General features: G+C 33.3%; 2 protein-coding genes across 5 annotated transcripts in view; one reads left to right on the top strand and one right to left on the bottom strand.

Annotated features, from left to right (window-relative positions):
* Positions 1–2446, top strand: part of LOC6046620 (elongation of very long chain fatty acids protein) — a 73555-nt gene extending 71109 nt beyond the window's left edge. For both annotated transcript variants that reach the window (XM_038258359.1, XM_038258360.1), the window contains exons 6-7: positions 1563–1699; positions 1773–2446. In XM_038258359.1, the coding sequence (XP_038114287.1) occupies positions 1563–1699; positions 1773–2066 (431 nt within the window). In that variant the 3' untranslated portion in view covers positions 2067–2446. The remainder of the gene's footprint in view (positions 1–1562; positions 1700–1772) is intronic.
* The window catches only part of LOC6053615 (D-beta-hydroxybutyrate dehydrogenase, mitochondrial), a 127989-nt gene extending 105952 nt beyond the window's left edge, over positions 1–22037 (bottom strand). Inside the window, exons 1-3 of one of the 3 annotated variants that reach the window (XM_038258356.1) lie at positions 21860–22037; positions 12268–12355; positions 10278–10535 (exon numbers count right to left, since the gene is read on the bottom strand). In XM_038258356.1, coding sequence (XP_038114284.1) covers positions 10278–10535; positions 12268–12285 — 276 coding nt within the window. In that variant the 5' untranslated portion in view covers positions 12286–12355; positions 21860–22037. The remainder of the gene's footprint in view (positions 1–10277; positions 10536–12267; positions 12356–21859) is intronic. The other 2 variants (XM_038258355.1, XM_038258357.1) reach the window with 2 other exon arrangements.
* Between the last annotated feature and the right edge of the window lie 559 nt (positions 22038–22596).

Genomic DNA, 22596 nt, shown 5'->3' with positions numbered 1-22596 from the left:
ATTAATTTGAGAAAGGCGTCATTAAGATAATTTTAAAGTGTTTTGAAGTTATGTATTTATTATAGATAGAAAATTTTTTTTATTTAAAAAATACAAATGGACTTTTTTTTCGTAAATTTAATATGTGGCAAATATTTAACAAAGTTTAGGCCACCCCTCTTCAAAAATAGTTGAAAAAATTAGGAGGCATAAAAAGAAAAATATTAAGCATGTTTGGGCTCGTTAGAAAATATTCTGTTTTTAATGATATTCCAGTATACAGACAGAACCGCAAAAAATGTCTTCTCAGCCTTAGGCCTTAGATTCTTTGATATAAACAGTATCAAAATTTCAAAGATTTACAAATTCTTCATATCGATTGCAACCTTAACAATGTAATAAATTTATGAAATTATTCAAAAATATGAAATGTCTAAAAAGAATATAAATAGGGTATGTTTTTTGCCTCATTTTGTCCTTTTTAAAAAATAATGATATGACAACAAAAAAAAATACTTTTCTGAAATCAAATGGGTGTAATATTGAATATTTAGCCCTTTTGAAATTTTGAGTCTTGATTTCAAAGTTTTGGAAATATTTTTCTCGGATAGAATAAAGTTTAAAAATATATATTCGCTGTATTTCAGCAACCAGAGGTCCAATCTTCCATGTCTTTTAGCAAATTTTGTTGTAATTTTTCTGTACTTAGTACTTTTTAAAAAAATTATCGAAACACGGAAATTTGTAAACAATTTTTTTCTTAAAGTGACTCAAGCTTTATCTTGAATATGGTGCACTTAATAAAAAAAACATTGAAGTATTGCGCAATTCTCACTAACTTGGACTTCGCACTAAATTATTGCTATCGATCGCACTATTGCGACTTGTAAAACAGGCTTGGGAAATTTTAATTTTCTCAAAAAATGATCAAAGCGAGCCGATGTTGCTCACTTGTCAATCGCAATTTTAAAGTGCAAATGTCCAGTTTTGTGGAAACTGCGACTGGAAATGCAAATAAACAACTGCTGGTTGCTTAGTTTTTGGAAATTTTGTTGTCAAAAGTGCGAGAGAAAAGTGCGGGCCAAATCCAAGTTACAGTGCAAGGATAAATATTATTCAATTGCAAATTGCATTTTACATTAAAAACTGTAGTCAAAACTTTTGTTTGACTTTTTTTTCCAAAAATAGTTTTTTTTCTGGTCTCCTTAATGGCTCAAGAGTTGCGGTTTTGTCCCCTAAAATATACCAAAAAATTTCAAACTTTACAAAAATATAGTTAAATGATGTTCTTGTAAAAAAAAAAAAAAATTAAAAATTGGCCAATAAACCGGGTACCTTTTTTTACCTAAATAGTCCTCATCAATTAGTACACATTTGCCGAAGACACCAAATCGATCAGACATTCCTTCAAAAGTTTCAGATTTTTGCATGAACAGCTGCCAAAATTGCATGGAGCCTTGTATGGGTGAACCAATGACACAAAATGGCTTCTTTGCTCATAGGGAAGGACTCCACAAAGTCCAAATCCGTTCTTGGCGAAGAGTTCTTTCTGTTTTTCATATCTTTTCCCTTTTTTATCCCAGGTGGCCATGGCACTCTGCTCGGCGTCATCAATTCCTTCATCCACGTGTGCATGTACGCCTACTACATGCTGGCGGCGATGGGCCCCAAGGTGCAGCAGTACCTCTGGTGGAAGCCCTACCTGACCAAGATGCAGATCGTAAGTTTCAAAGCTTCATGGGTTACTTGATTTTTCAAACTTTTAATTACTTCTTTTTTTTTCAAACATCCAGGTCCAGTTCGTGATCGTGTTCTTCCACACGCTGCAGGTCCAGTTCCAGCCGACCTGCGGCTACCCCAAGTCGATCGCGGCCCTGCTCACGCTGAACGCCGCCCTGTTCATCTACATGTTCAGCATGTTCTACGTCAAGAGCTACCTGCGGGCGGCCAAGCGACCGGCCAAGGGCACCGAAGTCAACAACAACCTGCTGGACTGCAAACCAAAGCAGGAACTGGAACTGACCGCCGAAGAAGTGGACAGCCGGCAGCGATTGGTGGCGTCCGGCGAGGAGAAGAAGGATCTTTAAGGACAAAATGACGTAAACGACGCAAGCGGAATGTACGGACGGACCATACGAATGCTCGACCGGCTACGAGTTGCTGAGAGTCTTACTGAGGTCTTGTTTTTTTGCAGCCTGGTTGGAGCAGAAACAGAAACTGTGTGTGTGTGTGGGCGTGACGGACCGGACGATTCCAGCTTATTTGTTTAAGTGACCGAATTTGTGAGCTTAAAGTGAAGTTCTGTGAAGTTCTGTGTGAAGCTTACCGACACGTGTTGCGGGAGTTGGAACAGACAGGTTGATTCTTTTTTATTCTCTCGCTGCATACCACTATGAATTTGTGTACATTATTTTTCTATGACTAGGAAAGCTGACTCTAAATAGATTAATAAATATATTTAATAATAGTTAGGGTGTTATTTTTTATGAAAGAAAAATTTCCAAACAATAAGCTTATAAAGCACATGATATGTTCATGAACAAAAAATTAAGTGTAAGCAACATTGATTTTGATAACTTGTTTTGTTTTTTTAACTACCAGTATCGAAATCTGATCTGTTATCGATCAAATTTAAAATAACTGTACGTCACATTTCACCGCATTTTATCAAAATCTAATGAATTTTAATGCCCTAATGTACAATCGCGTTCATGAATATATTATTGAGCTCAAGCTGCCACCCACTGAGAATTTTAACGCCGCAATCGGCCTTACATCAGCTTCATTTTATTCAACCATCACCATCACTGGTCGGAACCCGTAACGCCTGCAACGGCCTTGATTTAAGTGCGTTGCGCAGTTTGCCTACTGTGTGGCGTTTATCGCATGAGCGACGCGGTGTGTTTGAATCAGGTAGGTTTTAAACATTCATATTTTCATATGTTTGTACAATTGAACTTCCTTCCTGGTTTGAACACATATTTCATCTTTTTTTTTTTGGTCCAGAAAAATAAGTACACAGATATAACTTAAGTTGTCATAACTCGAGACAGGAATGCCAGATTTTCAATTATGTGGACTCGTTGGAAAGGCCTCTTGATTACCTAACCAACGATGGGAGACAGGGTTGCCAGATCTTCAATTATATGAACTCGTTAGAAAGGTTTCTCGATTACCCAACCAATGATGGGTCGGATGATGGATCCGTACATCGTTTACATGCATTTAAGTGAGATCCGGCTTCAAAAAAGTACATAAATATCACTTAAGTGGTCATAACTCGAGACAGGGTTGCCAGATCTTCAATTATATGGACTCGTTGGAAAGGTTTCTCGATTACCTAACCAACGATGTGACGGATGATGGATCCGGACATCGTTTACATGCATTTAAGTGAGATCCGGCTTCAAAAAAGTGCATAAATATCACTTAAGTGGTCATAACTCGAGGCAGAGTTTCCAGATTTTCAATTATGTGGACTCGTTGGAAAGGTCTCTTAATAACCTAACCAACGATGGGTCTGATGATGGTTCCGGACATCGTTTACATACATTTAAGTGAGATCCGGCTTCAAAAAAGTACATAAATATCACTTAAGTGGTCATAACTCGAGACAGGGTTGCCAGATCTTCGATGTTGCGGAATCGTTGGAAAGGTCCCTCGATTACCTAACCAACGATGGGTTGGATGATGGATCCGGACATCGTTTACATGCATTTAAGTGAGATCCGGCTTCAGAAAAGTACATAAATATCACTTAAGTGGTCATAACTCGAGACAGGGTTGCCAGATTTTCAATTATGTGGACTTGTTGAAAAGGTCTCTTGATTATTTAACCAAAGATGGGTCGGATGATGGTTCCGGACATCGTTTACATACATTTAAGTGAGATCCGGCTTCAAAAAAGTACATCAATATCACTTAAGTGGCCATAACTCAAGACAGGGTTGCCAGATCTTCAATGTTTTGGACTCTTTGGAAAGGCCTCTCAATTGCCTAACCAACGATGGGTCGGATGATGGATCCGGACATAGTTTACGTACATTTAAGTGAGATCCGGCTTCAAAAAAGTACATAAATATCACTTAAGTGGTCATAACTCGAGACAGGGTTGCCAGATCTTCAATGTTGTGGACTCGCTGGAAAGGTCTTTTGATTACCTAACCAACAATGGGTTGGATGATGGATCCGGACATCTTTTACTTGCATATAATTGAGATCCGGATATATGTGAAAACACATTTTTATACATAACTTTTGAACTACTTATCGAAACTTCAAACAATTCAATAGCGATGTATGGGACCCTAAACCAAGTCGAATGCAACTGGTTCGATCAAAATCGATTCAGCCAGTGCTGAGAAAATTTGGCAAGATTTTTGAACACATACATACATACACACACACACACATACACACACACACACACATACACACACACAGACATTTGTTCAGTTTTCGTTTCTGAGTCGATATGTATATATGAAGGTGGGTCTTCGAGCTTTAAATAAAAAGTTCATTTTTAGAGCAGGATTATAGCCTTACCTTAGTGAGGAAGGCAAAACACTTTCATAAAACTCTTAAATTTCCATGCTCTCATAAATTTTACAAATCGTCATGACCCTTAAAATTTTTTTTAATAGGTATATTAGAAAAAAAAACTCAACATTTTAGTTATTGCAACATTGGTTTCAAATAAAGGAAATTTTTCATCACAACAAAAGTAATTAAACTTTTTTTATGGAAATAATCAAAATTTCCCTAATTGACGTTTACCAAGTTTGGCAACGGAAAAATGATCGATGTTAGATAACGATAAAGATAATTCTGCCTTTATCGTCGGGACGATTATTTCGATAATACTATCGATTATAATCTTATCGACGATAATGGACAATAACTTGTATTTCAAATCTTCTATAAATGACTTAGTCAATCAATATAATGATAAATGTTTAATGCTTTCACTAAGAATATTTTTTTGATACTGTAGTTAGTATTAAAAAATAAATACTAAAAAATCACAAAATACCTTTTTATTTTCAAATTAGAATCAAACTCTTCGAAATTTAGCATGCATTACAAAGTTGCAGGATTTTGTTTCATGAAGTACTTAAATTTTCACAAATACCGTATTTTTGAAAATGCTCAATTTTTCATAATTTGCAATAAAGGTGTCAAACAATTCGAAATGTTGCATGCATGTTTTACAAATTTGTCTTAAGAAACGCTCAAAATGTTCACAAAATGCCGTATTTTTATTAAAATACTCAAATTTTCATAATTTGTAATATGGGTATCAAACTAAGCAAATTTTGTATGCTTCTAATTTTTATTAGAGTTTTTTTTTTTGAATAAAAACTGAAACTTTAACAAAATAAAGTATTTTTTTTAATAATCAGGTTTTCATATTTTGCAATGTGGGTATCAGACGATTCATATTGCCAGCTATAAATGTGCGAATGTATTTTCGAAAAAAAACAGTATTTTGTGAAAATTTGAGTATTTAATTTCAAAAACTCTCAAGCAGTGGAAGTGCGTAGAAAATTTCAAACCGAAAACTATGAAAATTTGGCTATTTTTTGAATTTACGGTATTTTGAAAGAATTATACCCTACTACTCGTTCGATCTTTTTTAAAATTTCTAAAATAGGTAAAACACTTACAAAATTTTGAATCGTTCGACACCAATAATGCAAATTATGAAATTTCGGAATTTAAACAAATTTAAGCATTTCAATAAATTACTCAAAAAGTATGAAAATGCATGATCAGATTTGAATCGTTTGAAATCATGCACATTGGAGTATTTAAAAATTACGATATTTTGTGAAATTTTGAGTATATCAACCAAAAAAAACCAAAACAGTGCAGTGCAAATACATGCAAAATAATTGAATCAAATAATACTATAATTTGATAACTCCCGCTCCCGCTCAATATCGATAACGAGAGATTCCACTGTTTATCGTTAGGGTTGATGACGATAATCTATCGTTATCGTTCAGACGCCAACGATGACCATTATCGCTATCGTTAAACGCTAATCCCGGGATCTCGGGAAATTTTTAAAACAGTCAAAATTCTATACTTTTTATTAAATTTCAAGCTTAAAATCATGGAATTTTTTCAATAATATTATTCGGTGATAATCTACACTCTATTCTAAAAAATCACAATTGTTTTTAAAATGCTTTAAAGAAATTAAAATTTATCTTTGATGTTTGCATTTTAAAATTTTTAATCCACCGTAAGACAAATTTATTAAAAGGTTACATACATGATAAAAATCTAAAAACAAATATTTCTGATTATTTATTAAATCCTTTCAAAAGACGATTTCCAATCAATCCTGAAAGTTTCATTAAGATATTTCTTGATTTAAGTGATTCGAAGACGATTTAACTTTGTGAGCGTTTTTCACAAAACACCGAGTTGATTTGCGGGTGCCACAACATCTCGAGATGGGATGGACCAAATTGGCTGAAATTTGGAGTGAGGATTTTCAAGGCATATCCCGTGTGCATGACGAAGCCCGATTTTAAATTTAGGTTTTTTTTAAAAATGACAAAAATCCAAAACTGTTGATTTTTCATACAAAAAAACACAAAAATATTTTTATCTTTTTTCAAATAAACTTTTTGAAAATCGGCCTTTGTCATGCAAACGGGATTCGTTTATTGAGTCTTCACTAAAATTTTGAGCATATTTGGTCAACGCAGTGTTGAGATATCGTGGCACTCGTTTTTGAAACTGCTAACTGAAAATAGCTATATTTCGGCAATGGTACATCAAAATGCCTTCATATTTATTTTGTCAATAGATGAAAATGTATGTTTTAATAATCGAAAACAAATTTAAAAAATTAGTGTTAGACTTTTTTGCCAATTTACATGTATGTAACCCTATTATTTATATAACATGACTAGGAACGCTTGAAAAATTGCTTTGAAAATGTCTTAAAAAAGAAGAAGCGACAACAAATAAAATTATACCAGTCAATACTGAGTTTTACATAAGTTTTGAATTTCATGTTCTATAAAACACATTTTATTTTTTAAGTTACTAGCGCCAACTGTGCAAAATCGGGACGGCCGTCTGAATAGGTACAGGAGATTTTAGAGCAATATTTTGAAATCAGTGTACTTGTTGTTTTGTTCTGTTCCTGTTTTAAACGACGTAATTCAAAATATTATGCAAAAAATTGGCTTAGAAAGCTGTTTTAATTCAATTCATTTGTCCTGATACTCACATTCCGATGTTTGATGAAAAAATTCCATATGATATTTTTTTCCAAATTTAAAGTCATAAATATTCGTAAGTATACGTAAATATAATATTCTGCCTTCAAAAAAAAATATAATAGAAAACATTTAAACCCTACGAACTTTGCGAATCCATAAACTAAAATTATAATTTTTTTTCCCAGCGAGCTAAATTAATTCTGATATATACCTAGGGTTAGTGATTTTTCACGGCAAAAAATCGAAATTACACGGCACGGCAATAACAAAACATTGAAATTTCACGGCAATTTCACGGTACTCTGAAAACTGCACAAAATAAATTTAAAAAGAAATTCTTTTAGCAAAATTATTAACAGAAAAGTGTCTGAAAAGTTAGAAGTAGTTTTAGATATAAATCAAACCTCCCTGACACAAATTATTTATTTAAAAAAAAGGAGTATTGGATATATCTTAGAAAATTTTGCAGAATTTCCGTTAGTTGAATTCTAGTTTTTTTTTTAAAGGTCTTACAAACAAATGTAAACATTGAGTGTGTCCCACTTACTCCAATAAACACTGACATTTTTTTAGATGAAAGCGGTGAAATAAATGAAATGAAATGAAATAAGGTGTGAAAGGGATGCACTCAATGTTAACATTTGTGTATAAGTCCTTAAAAAGAAAAACTCAAGAATTTAATGATTTAATTTTATTGAGTATTTATAAAATTAATTTGCTTAAATACCTCAGAAACGACTTACGTCCTGCATCTCTAATTCATCAAAACTAGAATCATTACAATAAGTGCGATAAAGTTTTTGTTTTGCTTTCTTTAATTTAACCAATGGAAAATTTCAGTATTTTAATAAAGTTCGGATAATAATAAGATATTATTCAAGATAAAATATGATATATTCCAAATTAGTTAACAAATATGATTTCAATTGATTATTTTAATAATCAATTAAATAAATACACATAATTTATATTTAAAATATTTAAGTGCAATTTGTTCATCGTTGTTTTACATCGTTGATTAATAAAAATAATTTTACAAAAAAAAAGCTATTCTTTTATATTTTTCCCAAAAAAAATGTTGATTAATGTTCTTTTAAAATCTTTTTGAAATTTGGTGGAATAAAGAAACTATCTACATATTGTTGAATATTCCAATGAACAATACATTGAAAAATAGTTGTTGACCCGATATGAAATACTTTTTTACTTGTAAACTACTTTTGAAATGCTTGTTAAAAGTCTTTTAAAATATTTGAATTAAAAAAATATAGCATGAATGCACTGAGTTGCGATTTATCTATTGAATATTTCAAATTTCGCGGCATTTCACGGTATTTCCCAAATTTCACGAACTGGGGTGAATTTTGCGGATTACGCGGCTTCCGTGAAATCGCGAAAAATCACTAGCCCTATATATACCGTATACCAATTTAAATACTTCATAATTCTTTTCGATTACTCAGCAATCAAATGTTCATTTGTTTCCACAACAAAATCTGACATTTGTACTTTTTTTTAAATAAAAAGAAAACAATATTTTCAAATTCTGTTATAACATGTTGTAGATAAAGATAAGCACTTTTGTACATTGGGTTACCAAATTTAAAAAAGTGACCTTCTCAATTTTTTTGTATTGTAAGTAAAGTAAATATTCTAACAAAAAAAAACAATTTTTCAAACCTCTAAATTTGCTCTTTACGAAGATACGAAAGTCCCCACGACTCAGAGTTACCGAGCGAACTAAAATGTCGGTTTTATAAATAAATCAATCAATTATTCTCGCGCGACTTAAACATCAATTCCAAGCGCAGCAGACAGCTCTTCAACCGTCCTTCGGCGGGAAATTTCAATTGCTTTTCGGAAAATCAAACCAAACCCCGTTTTTCTGTGGAGAAGAAAGAGCCGTCTCTCTGTAGAGGCATTCCGAAAATTAAGACCTGTCGACTAGGTTAATGGAAAGGCAGTGGTTTTGAAATTTTCTGTGGGAATTTGACTGGAGCAGCATTTTCGAATTGTGGGACGATTCGCACCTTGGCAACCGTAGAGCATTGCCCGCGTGCTGCCAATAAACGATTCAGCTGCACCCAGCACAGACTACTGCTGGCACGCCCTCCTATTTGGATTGACACGTGCACGGACTAACGAAAACTTTGGAGACATTTTTTTTTTTTCGGAGAAATGACATTTCGTCCCGTAAAATTTTCGCATTACGCATGAATATGACGCTGTTTAATGGGACTTTTTTTCTACTCCTTGTCACACAAAATGGAAACATTTTGGATGTATTTGAGCGTGCGTGTGTGTGTCAAGTCGTAAAAAGTTACGATCCATTATCGGTATTTTTTTACGATATGGCCGACCACCAGCGGGACATACGGAACCAGTAACGACTCTAAGTAACCAGAACCGAAAAAATATATATTCTGCCTGTTGGCGAAAGCTTCAATCTCATGAGGCAGAGCATCGTGCAATGACCTCTGCGTGTCCTGGCATGTGTTCTGTATTTTTCTTTACAATTATTTTTCTTTTTAACAATAATGTTTAAATAGTAGTTTATGCAACAAGTTGCAAAAAGAGGATTTTTTCAGCACAAGTCGTACATTTATCCAACGAGGTTCACCGAGTTGGATAAATACGAAGAGTTCTGAAAAAATCAAGTTTTGCAACGAGTCCCATACAACATTTTTTGCAATTCCAAAAAACACACTCTGAGTGAAATTTTACGTCAAATTTTCATGTATTTTGTAAATAAATCGTTTAAATCAAAAAAAATGTTGAAAAGTGTTACTTTTCGAAACAAGTGCTGAAAAGTTCAACTTTTCAGCATTTATTTTGAAAAGTGTTGCTATTCGATTCTGTTATTTTTGGTACAGAAAAGTAGGCTATTTCGTCGTTCATGAATGACAGGAAAAGTAAGTGGTTTTACGACGGAATTGCAAAAAAAAAATAACTATTATTTCAAGATGATTTTTTCAAGATCAGGTTTAATAAATACTTTATAATTCCACATCAAAAATCTAATAAAGGTTATTTTATCAGATCCAAAAAACTCACCTTAAGACTGTGGAACCCAATCGCCGCGCTGACGGTCAAAATCGAGAAGAACACAAACAGCGCAAAGGCGGACATCTGGCAGATTCCGAGCACGTTAAAAACGCCGGACACGACGATGGCCGCGGCGTGGCAACCGATCAGCGGCACCAGCAGCCGGTCCACCAGGTCCCACGGAATCTGCCGGGGTTCGGTTTCGATGAGCACCGAGCCGTGGCGGGACATCCGCCGCCGGGTGGCCGGCGGTTTGGGGACGGTTTGCTGGAAAAGAGGGTGAGATTGTTTTTAAATGAAATTAAAATAAATAAATATTTTTATTTATAATAACATTAAATTGCTGGGGCAAATTCATTACATGCTTTATTTCCACTAAGAATCAGATTTCAGCGAACAATTATCCCAATTTTTCACTTGTTAAGAGCGAGTTTTTTACCAATGTGTAACAGGTCGTATCCAGGTGCTCCGATTTGGATGAAATTTTAAGCATTTGTTTGTCTATACATGAGATGAACTCATGCCAAATATGAGCCCTCTACGACAAAGGGAAGTGGGGTAAAACGGGCATTGAAATTTGAGGTCCAAAAAACGTAAAAAATCTTAAAATTTCTCGCATTTCAGTAAAACTTAATCATTTCCAACAATCTTGAATGCATGCGAAAGGTCTTTTGAAGCACTTCCAGGATTGGTTTAACTTTTTCTCATAGCTTTTGCAAATTACTGTTAAAAATGGTTTTTTTAAAACCTTAATATCTTTTTGCAACAGCCTCCAACACCCATACTCCCGTAGGTCAAAAGTTAGGGAATTTCATGGACTATAAGCCTACGATAATAACTTTTTGGCCAATCGCAGTTTTTCTCATAATTTTTCGATTTTTCTATACCAAACTTTTTACAATGTTAGTTTTTGCCCTGTAGGCTTCCATAGCGGCACTTTTTGGTCTCAATTTTGTCATATTCGGAATCCTCGGAAAATTTCACGTTAGTTAGAAGTATTGAAGTTGTAAATTTGATTTAAAAAATAATTAAATAAAACATTTCTGAAAAATAGAAATAGATCTTATTTACTCTGTGGTCAATACGTCAAATGCTGTATCAAGTTGGCGAAAACTTGTTTTACCCCTAATCCAACAAATTGTTAAAAAATATTTTAATTCATACTAAATGGCATTTTTTTTTAATCAAATTTACAACTCCAATACTTCTAACTAACGTGAAATTTTCCGAGGATTCCGAATATGACAAAATTGAGACCAAAAAGTGTTGTTATAGAAAAATCGAAAAACTATGAAAAAAACTGCGATTGGCCAAAAAGTTATTACCGTAGGCTTATAGTCCATGAAATTCCCTAACTTTTGACCTACGGGAGTATGGGTGTTGGAGGCTGTTGCAGAAAGATATTAAAGTTTAAAAAAAATCCATATTTAACAGTAATTTGTAAAACTTTGAGAAAAAGTTAAACCAATCCTGGATGTCTATGGCTCATTTTGAAGTGCTTCAAAAGACCTTTCGAATGCATCTAACAGAATTGGAAATGATGGAGTTTTACTGAAATGCGAGCAATTTTAAGATTTTTTATGTTTTTTGGACCTTAAACTTCAATGCCCGTTTTACCCCACTTTCCTTTGTCGTAGAGGGCTCATATTTGGCATGAGTTCATCTCATGTATAGACAAACAAACACTGAAAGTTTCATCCAAATCGGAACACCTCGATACGGCCTCTAGAACAAACCGAGCAATATTTACAAATACTGCCTCTTAAGTGCACTCAAGTGTGCCAATGCGTTCTGAAGGTAAGTGGAAATAGGTTAATGGATTCATGGAAAGGTTAATTAGCCAGAGGGATGAATTAAACATGTTATTGAAATGAGTCTGATTTAGAGTTAAAATTAAAAATGCGATGTAGCAAAGTATTTTGAATTCGTATTGAATAATTTTTTTTTGCTATTTTACTGTTAAATTTCTTAACAAAAAAAAACATTAAATTTTACTAACCCCTTTTGGATTCGACATCGTTGTGTTGTAGCTTAAAAGTTAATTGATTCACTATTTATACTATCCAATTTGTCAACTGCTTCGATTCCTAGGAAAAAATAATCACTCTTGCTCAACTTTTCTCTTCTCTTCAAAAGACACTTGTTCAAACACTTCCTATCTCACTCTCTAACAAACACTCTTCCCGGAATGAAAATTTCAAACAGCACCAAATCAATCGCACCCCGAGACGCATAATTAATTCATTCCCGTTGACTTGTTCGTTTCTTCAAGAAGGTGGTGGGTGTTGGGTTTGCATTGGGCTGGGTCGTTGCCATACGAGTTGCAGACGACAGTCACACGTCGCGTTGGGGAGGAAGGGGAATCGATTTGGGTGGGATAATTTCAAGTGAAAAATTATCTTGTCTCGTTGCACGCTCCCCTGCGAATGGTTGAGTAGTGTCAAGTGTCGGTGGAAAACTGCGACGGGAAATGAGCAGTCACGGACAAGTATGTTTTGGCTAAATGGGAGCCATTGGGGGTCAGTAAAAAGTACTTTGAAAGTTTTTGTGTTTAAAAAAAACATTTAAAAACATCAAATCGGAATGTCTATAATTCAAGACGAAGAATGACAAAATTTCAAATAAATTTAAAAATTGTCTTAATTTGAAATTGAATAATTCTAGAAATGCATTGTATTATTAAAGGACATTATAAAAATTAATGAAATAGTTACATAAATCAGTCCTGTTTAAAATTAAGTTGTTTCGATACCAAAATCCACAAGAATGTTAAAGAGTGTATTTTAATTTGCCCAAATGCCCAAACACATCGAAGATACGATAGACATATCAACCATATGTTTTAAGAAAAGTATTAAATTATTTAACATTTTAGGGCGTTTGCCTAGGTTAGGGGTTTGGCTAAATGTTATCGTTACTATACGATTTTGTGACAAGACTATTAAAAATGATAGGACGTGTAACAAGATAGTACACCGAAGACAATGTACTATATGAATGTGAGGACGGCACCATTCACCAACTAATCATCGATGGAAATAGTTTTTTTTTTTCATAAAAAACTAATCAAGACGAACATTTCAAAATATTCAAACAATTAATATTTCGCCTTTTTGAAATCTTAGCCTTGGTTTAACACTCAAACGCTCGGGTAGTCATTTGACCCCCATTTTTTTGCTTAGAAATCCCATAACTTTTGATAGAATTGACCAATTTGGATGCTTTCGGTTGCAAAAGATCCAGATTTGTCTATATTTTGAACTGCCAGATGGGGGACAATGTGGTCCATTCGGAGATATTCGGATTGTTAGTACCTCGGCCCTCCTATATTTGGCCAATATAATAAAACTTTTCAACATAAAATTTCGGAAATGATGCAAAACAACAGGGCATCATCCTAATACATCATCCTGCAAAAATTATTGACATGGTTAAGTCCTACGGGGCAGCGGAGCCGGTTCCAGTTGGGCAACAATTGACATCAGCTCAGTGAACCGTTTCCGGATAGAACCTGTTCCGGTGCCCGAAGGTCTTCAGCATGTCATGTATCTATGCAGGATGATGTTTTAGGATGGTTCCTTGAAGTTTTGCATCATTTCCGATTTTATTCTGTTGAAAAGTTTTTATTATATTGGCCAAATATCCATTTAGGAGGGCCGAGGTACCCCAACAGAATCCGGAATATCTCCGGTAAAAATGGACCACATTTGTCCTCCGTCTGACAGTTGAAAATATAGACAAATCTGGATCTTTTGCACCCGGAAGCATCCAAATTGGTCAATTCTATCAAAAGTTATGAGATTTTTAAGAAAAAAAATAGGGGTCAAATGACTACCCGAGCGTTTGAGTGTTAAGAGCGAGTCCACGAACAGGGCATACCCCTTTGTATGGGACGTCGTTTTGACATCACCAATCTGCCTGAAATTTTCAGGGGTTGTTTGTACATACAAAACTAGCAACTGGCCAAATATGAGCACTCTAGTCAACGCAAATCACAAAGTTTGAAGGTTCAAAACGTAAAAATCTTAAAAGGCTATAACTTAGGCAAAATTCAATTTAATTTCAAAATTCAAAATGAAAAGGGCTTCAAAATGCAACAAATGCAGGGTAGAGCATCCAAATTGGTTAATTCTAAAGGAGTTATTGGCATTTTAGTGAAAAATAGCATAATTTTCAAACTCAAATAAAAAGTGTTCCATCCAGATATCAATCAGAACGACCAGCAGCTTGTAGGGACATCTGGGACTACCATCTGAGACTGAGAACTCTTTGGGTAAGGCAGTTTAACATATTGAATAGACACTTTTACTTTTAGTGAATTTTTGGTTGTATATTTTGCTCGGGGACCCTTAGATCCCATTTTATGATAATAATTTTATCATATTCGTGTTCCAGAGACAATTCCACAACAGAAACATGCAAAAAATGTATATTTTCATCCATTTTAACCCTTTAAAAAAAGAAAGATAAAAAAAATTAAGAAGCTGCTTTTTTCTGGTGTCATCTAGTATCCTTGGAAACGAACTTGATTTTCAATAAATGTGAATCAAAGTTTTTTTTTAACTTTCATTTTTTAAAGGGTTAAAATTGATGAAAACTAACATTTTTATGCATGTTTCTAATGTGAAATTGTCTCAGGAATACGATTATGATAAAATTATCACCAGAAAATGGGATCTAAGGGGTCCTCCGAGCAAAAATTTGCTACCAAAAAATTCACTAAAAGTAAAAGTGTCTATTTAATATGTTGAACTGCCTTACCCAAAGCGATCTCAGTCTCAGATGGTAGTCCCAGATGTCCCCTACAAGCTGCTGGTCGTTCCGAGTTGATATCTGGATGGAACACTTTTTTATTTGAGTTTGAAAATTGTGCTATTTTTTCACTAAAATGCCAATAACTCCCTTTAGAATTAACCAATTTGGATGCTCTACCCTGCATTTTGTTGCATTTTTGAAGCCCTTTAAGACGCATTTTGAATTTTGAAATTAAATTGAATTTTGCCTAAGTTATAGCCTTTTTAAGATTTTTTACGTTTTTGAACCTTCAAACTTTGTGTCCCGATTTGCCCCACTTTCCGTTGACCTAGAGTGCTCATATTTTGGCCAGATGCTAGTTATATACCCCTGAAAATTTCAGGCAGATTGGTGAGGTCGATGCGAGATGGGTATGCTTTGCTCGTGGACTCGCTCTTAATAATTTTCTAAATTCTGTTTTCGAAACGATCGGAAAATTTCACGAATGTTTGAAAATCGGACCATTAACTGCTGAGATATCGACATTAGAAATTGGAGGATTATTTGATTGTGACATAAAAAACATCAATTTTCTAGTTTCTTTTTCTTTAAGCCTTTGTATCTCGGCAACCAGTGGTCCAATCTTCAATGTTTCTTAAACGAAATCGAGCAATTCTCTACGAAATCGGTCTTTTTTCTTAAATTTTACTTTTTGTATTTTTTAATCCGACTGAAACTTTTTTGGTGCCTTCGGTATGCCCAAAGAAGCCATTTTGCATCATTAGTTTTTCCATATAATTTTCCATACAAATTTGACAGCTGGCCATACAAAAATGATCGATGAAAAATCAAAAATCAGTATCTTTTGAAGGAATTTTTTGATCGATTTGGTGTCTTCGGCAAAGTTCTAGGTATGGATATGGAGTACACTGAAAAAAATGATACACGATAAAAAAAATTTTGGTAATTTTTTATTAAACTTTTTGTCACTAAAACTTGATTTGCAAAAAAAAAACACTATTTTAATTTTTTTATTTTTTGATATGTTTTAGAGGACATAAAATGCCAACTTTTCAAAAATTTCCAGGTTGTGCAAAAAATCATTAAGCGAGTTATGAATTTTTGAAACAATACTGATTTTTTAAAAAAATCGAAAAATTGGTCGCAAGATTTTTTCAACTTTATTTATCGATGTATATTCAAATTTGCAATCAAAAAGCATTCCAGTGAAATTTTGATAAAGTGCACCGTTTTCAAGTTTAATCCATTTTTAGGTGATTTTTTGAAAATAGTCGCAGTTTTTCATTTTTTATGGTTAGTGCACATGTTTGCCCACCTTTGAAAAAATATTTTGAAAAGCTGAGAAAATTCTCTATATTTTGCATTTTTGAACATTGTTTATACGATCCTTAGTTGCTGAGATATGGCCATGCAAAGATTAAAAAACAGAAAAATTGATGTTTTCTAAGTCCCTTCCAAACAACACACCATTTTCCAATGTCGATGACTCAGCAACTAATGGTACGATTTTCAATGTTAAGATATGAAAAATTCGTGAGATTTTTCGATCTTTTCGAAAAAAATATTTTCAAAATTTTTAAACCAATACTATTTTTTTAAAAGGGCGTAATATTGAATGTTTGACCCTTTTGAAATGATAGTCTCGGTTTAAAAAAATTGAAAATATTTTTTTTCGAAAAGATTGGAAAATTTGAACGAATGTTTCATATATAAACATTGAAAATCGGACTATTAGTTGCTGAGATATCGACATGGGACTTAAAAAACATCAATTTTCCTGTTTTTAAACCTTTGCTAACAATATCTCAGCAACGAAGGGTCGTATCAACAAAGTTCAAAAGTGCAAAATATAGAGAATTTTCTCAGCTTTTCAAAAATATTTTTTTTAAAAGTGGGCAAACATGTGCCCTTATTTTCAAAAAAATGAAAAACTTCGACTATTTTCAAAAAAAGTCACATAAAAATGAATATAACTTGAAAACGGTGCACTTTATCAAAATTTCACTACAGTACTTTTTGATTGCAAATTTGATTTTACATCGAAAAATGAAGTTGAAAAATTTTTGCGACCAATTTTTCGATTTTTTGAAAAAATCAGTATTGATTCAAAAATTCATAACTCACTCAAAGATGTTTGGCACAACCTGAAAATTTCTGAAAAGTTGGCATTTTATGTCCTCTAAAACATACAAAAAAAATTAAAAATAGTGATTTTTGCAAATCAAGTTTTAGTGATAAAAAGTTAAATAAAAAATCACCAAAATTTGTTGTATCGTGCATCATTTTTTTCAGTGTAGTCCATATCCATACCTACAACTTTGCCGAAGACACCAAAACGATCAAAAAATTCCTTCAAAAGATACAGATTGTTGATTTTGGCTTCTTTGGGCATACCGAAGGCACCAAAAAAGTTTCAGTCGGATTAAAAAATACAAAAAAAAATCGAATAACCGAAATCTGAGAGAATTGCCCAATTGTAGGAAATTTTCTCAACTTTTCGGATAAAATATTTTCAAGAATGGACAATCAAGGATACTATTTCCATAAATAATTAAATCGGCTATACTTTTAAAACGGAGCACTTATTTAAATAAAAAAAGTACAAAATTTCATTATTTTCATAAAAATCACTATTTTTTAAAAACAATTCATAACTCGTCAGCAAAATGTTGGTCCAAACCTTTGAATGGCTATGAATGTTTTGTCCCCTAGAACATAGAAAAATAAAAATATGGATTTTGTGAAATTGATTTTTGTAAAAAAAGTTACTTAAAAACCACAAAAATCCGTGTATTTATTTTATTTTAATAGGCCTTATTAATACCTACAAATTTGCCGAAATCAATCAAAAAAATCTTTGAAAATGTATGAACAGCTGCCAAAATTGTATGGAGATTTGTATGGGTAAACCAATGACACAAAATGACTTCTTTGGTGATAGGGAATGTTCCCATAAAGTTTGAGCCAAATCTTGAGCCAAATAAAAAAAAATACGAAAAGTAAAAACTGTCGATATTGATCAATTTCGTAGTGAGCAGCTCTTAGTAAAAAAATATTTCCAGTTTTTGGAGCCCCTCCCCTACTCCCTCCTCATCAGAGGTAATGAGGCGAAAATATCTTTGCTGAAAAATAAATTTTAATTGAAATAAATTATAACATCGATTGTAAACTTCTAAGAATACATTTAAATCGTTTATCTATTTGAGACTTTTGAAATCTTTTTTAAAAATTTTGTTTTTGTTTTCCATAGATCGAAAAAATGACACCAACATTATGAATTTTCAAGTGATACCTTTAACATTTTTTTTAAAATAATTTCGAAAATTGAAATATCGCTTGTTTATTTTTCCCAAGAGCTGAACATTGTAATTAAAATTTGTTCTATCTTTATCTAAAACTATAAAAATGGTATTATTTCTATACTATCAATAAATCAATTATAGTCCACCAATCAGTTGGAATCGGGAATTGGGCTATATTTTTGAAGTCTTCGGTAAATTTATCATGAAGAAAAGTTAAACTTAATTTCTAAATAACACAACAGAACTCAAAAAAGCCTTAAATTTCCATCCATTTAAAGTTCAACAAATATGTTTAAAAATGGAGTAATTGTGAGCAATTCCAGCCCAAAACAGTAATTTTTAGGTACTTTTTCTCGACCTCTCCGATTTCAATGAAACTTGGTAGACATGTTATCCTAGGCATATATAACCCATTTTTGTGTATATGGAGCCAGTTACACTCGATAATGACATTTGAGAAAGGCGTAAGTATTTTATATATTTTTGTGTTTCGTAATTTAAATATTGCTGTATCTCGAAGCCGTTTCATCGTATCAAAAAGTAGCCAAAGACAAACTTGTAGGAAATTTGACGGGCTTTTCGAAAAAAATACACTGAAAGAAAAAACACTCCACTTTTATGAGATTTTTTGATTTTAAAAGTTTAAAAGTCAAATTTGAGGTGAGCCCACGATTTTTTTTCGTTCAAAATTTTTGTGAAAATAGCCTAAGATGTTAAAAAAAGACTCACGAAAAATTCTCACCTAAAAAAATACAAAAATCATTTACTGAAACTGTTTTTTTTTCAAAAGTGCTCTAAACGTCAAAATTTTTAAAATCGGAGTACGGGAATCGATTCTCCAGACAATTTTACTTTTAAAAGTCTCCATATTGACCATTGTCCTTAGTCCAATCCTTGTGAAGTTACAGTGGTTTTAAAAATAAAAATGTTGAAAAAATAGGTTTTTTGATGGTTTTTGACAATTTCTATATGACAGACTTAATTTTTCAGTCTCGAAAGTATTTTTACCGCAAAGCTCGTCCAATTTCCCATAAGTTTGTCTTTGACCACATTTCAATTGGATGTTTGGGCTTACAGATATAAGCTAATAACATTGCTCATAACTGAAAACATAATATTTTTTCAGTGTAGTATAGTAATACATCCAATTGAAATGTGGTCCAAGACAAACTTATGGAAAATTGAACGAGCTTTCCGGTAAAAATATTTTCGAGACTAAAAAATCAAGTCTGTCGCATAGAAATTGATAAAAACCATCAAAAAACCTATTTTTTCAACATTTTTAAAACCTAAGGACTAAGGACAATGGCCAATATGGAGACTTTTATGTAAAATTGTCTGGAGAATCGATTCCTGTACTCGGATTTTGAAAATTTTAACGTTTATAGCACTTTTCAAAAAAGCAATTTCAGTAAAGGTTTTTGTATTTTTTTAGGGGAGTTGCTCCATCCTGCATTTTTCGTGAGTCTTTTTGTAACATCTTAGGCTATTTTCACAAAAATTTTGAACGAAAAAAAATCGTGGGCTCACCTTCAAATTTGACTTTAAGACTTAAAAATCAAAAAATCTCATAAAAGTGGAGTGTTTTTTTCTTTCTGTGTATTTTTTTCGGAAGGCCCGTCAAATTTCCTACATGTTTGTGTTTGACCACTTTTTGATATAGCATATTTAAATTACGAAATACAAAAATATTTAAAAGACTTATGCCCTTCTCAAATGTCATTATCGAGTGTAACTGGCTCCATATACACAAAAATGGCTTATATATGCCTAGAATAACATGTCTACAAAGTTTCATTGAAATCTGAGAGGGTCGGGTACAACCGATTCCCTATTTGACATGGAATTGCTCTTGTTTAAAATATATTTTCAAAATTTAGTTTAACTGTAATTTAACTTAATATAAATTCCTTGGAATCTTTAGTAAAATTGTAAGTTGACTATTACTTAACCTCAAATTTATGTTATTATTTTTTTAATAAGGCCGATGCAAATATTTAAAAAAGTTTTTATCCCTCGGCCCTGGCCATTGTCATTATCACTTTTTAGAGTTCTGTTGATTTTTTTGAGTGCAGTGCATGGATTTTTTTTTTATTCTGATTTTTTTATGTACATTAAGGTGCCCAGAGAAAATACCCCCTGCTCCACAAGACATTTATCTTATCCACATTTTTGAAAATACGCTAATTTACACAATTCGCCATATTGATGTTGAATGAAACTTAAACTAAGTGAAAGTTTAATTTGATTGTTAAATTTTGCACCACATATTTTTACACAATTAAAATAGAGCAATTTTAAAAACGGTATGGTATGTATGCCCAAATCTTGGAAATTAGGGTGAAGAGGCCTAATGTTGAACACCACGATGAATAATCCGAAGATTATAGTTCAGGATCAAAACCAATTCTTGGGTTAAAGGGTAAAAGGCCAAAGTATTGAACATTAGTATTAGATAAAGGAGTAAAAGGCCTTAGAATTGGACCTTAACTAAGTAATGTTGGCCCCGGCCTAACCTAGAGGTTAGATCGATAGCTCAGTCCAGGTGCAGAAGTCGATTCCCTGGGTTCTGCCTCGGAAGAGTCGCTAGTAGGCAGATGGACTCCCAGTCCAAAGGACGTCAGTTGGAATCCCGGGGTGGATGGGAGCTAAGGTGTAAAAAAGTTTAAGCCTTCGGACACCTAGTTCCGAGTAGGAATCTCGCAATAGAGAACCCCAAGGCAAACAATTTGATGTTGATTTTTGATTTAGCTATTTAAAAATATGTTTTTTTTTTTTAGAATCTTCAAAAGATGTTTTGCTATGCAAAGATGTTCAAAGATTTTCTTCTAATGCACTAATCTCCGAAACCGTCGCATGTACACGGAAAGTACACCCCGCTTATCCCGTCATGTCCATCGCATCGCGTCCCCAATGACGCAAGTCGCTGTCAGTCGCTGCCTCTCGCAACTCGAACGTCAGGCGACACATCCGCTGCTGATTTAGCTGCTGTAACTGGCTGGTTCGCCAGCTTTTGTTGCTCCTCTGTTGCCATCACCAAAATATCCATAAAATCTCTACCTTTTCCCTCCTCACATTCGGCACCACCCCAACAACTGTCAATAACTTGGAGCTGACTGGCCTACAATCAGCTCAAACACGCAAGTTGAGCCACTTTTGCGCATGCGCAGCGGAGATTTCCCCCGTTTAAACCAAAAAGGAAAATTCGGAAAACTACCGACGCCAGTTGCATAACTCAGCTGGTACGAACTCGCGGTTGGAAATATGATAAGTTTGGCATCGACGGTTACGCAACGATTTGGTGCCGAATCAGCCGAATCCAGAAAATTTTTGGCGTGATTTTCCACCGGAAACCAACTGTCAAATTGAATGTCACTAGTTGTTTTTTTTTATTCACTCTCTCAAGTGCAGAATAGTGCAATAAATCACAACAACTGTTTTCCTCTCGCTCTAACGTAAATCCCCCCCTTCTAGTCAGACAAACTAGAGCGTAATCAAACACCACCAAAGACAATTTCTAAACAAACAAATCACTTGAACGAAATAAACACAAATCTCAGCAACCTAATTGATCCACAAACGCACTAGTTTTTCCAACGACGCGCCCGACGACGACTGAACGCGCGACGATCCTCACTGCGGGAGGGAAAATTTTGCACTGGGTGGTGATAATTTCGCGTGCGCCCAGAGCTGAGCTGAGCGAGTGCGGCTTTTGGGCATAAATTTAACGTATGGTACTGTTGAAGAGATGAAGTGTAAAGGGGGGAAAGAGAGGGAAAGAAAAAGTCAGAGAAGGAAGAAAAGAAGGAAAAACTTGTAATAAATAAATAATAAATCAATCGAGGAAAGATGTCTTTCTTATCAAAACTTTTGACAAATTTTAGTCATAACTAAACGAAAAGGCGATCTATAGTAACATCAGGTTTTCAGATCTGTAATCCTACTTGTTTTTTTTAACTTCCAATTTCTCTTTGTAAAAATGCTTTTACAAAATAGTAAACAAAAATACAAAAATACAAAAATACAAAAATACAAAAATACAAAAATACAAAAATACAAAAATACAAAAATACAAAAATACAAAAATACAAAAATACAAAAATACAAAAATACAAAAATACAAAAATACAAAAATACAAAAATACAAAAATACAAAAATACAAAAATACAAAAATACAAAAATACAAAAATACAAAAATACAAAAATACAAAAATACAAAAATACAAAAATACAAAAATACAAAAATACAAAAATACAAAAATACAAAAAT

Source organism: Culex quinquefasciatus, chromosome 2, assembly GCF_015732765.1.
Source record: "Culex quinquefasciatus strain JHB chromosome 2, VPISU_Cqui_1.0_pri_paternal, whole genome shotgun sequence".
In the NCBI taxonomy this organism is placed as follows: domain Eukaryota; kingdom Metazoa; phylum Arthropoda; class Insecta; order Diptera; family Culicidae; genus Culex; species Culex quinquefasciatus.
Note: the sequence above shows the minus strand (reverse complement) of the source record. Positions and strands in the feature narration are given on the sequence as shown.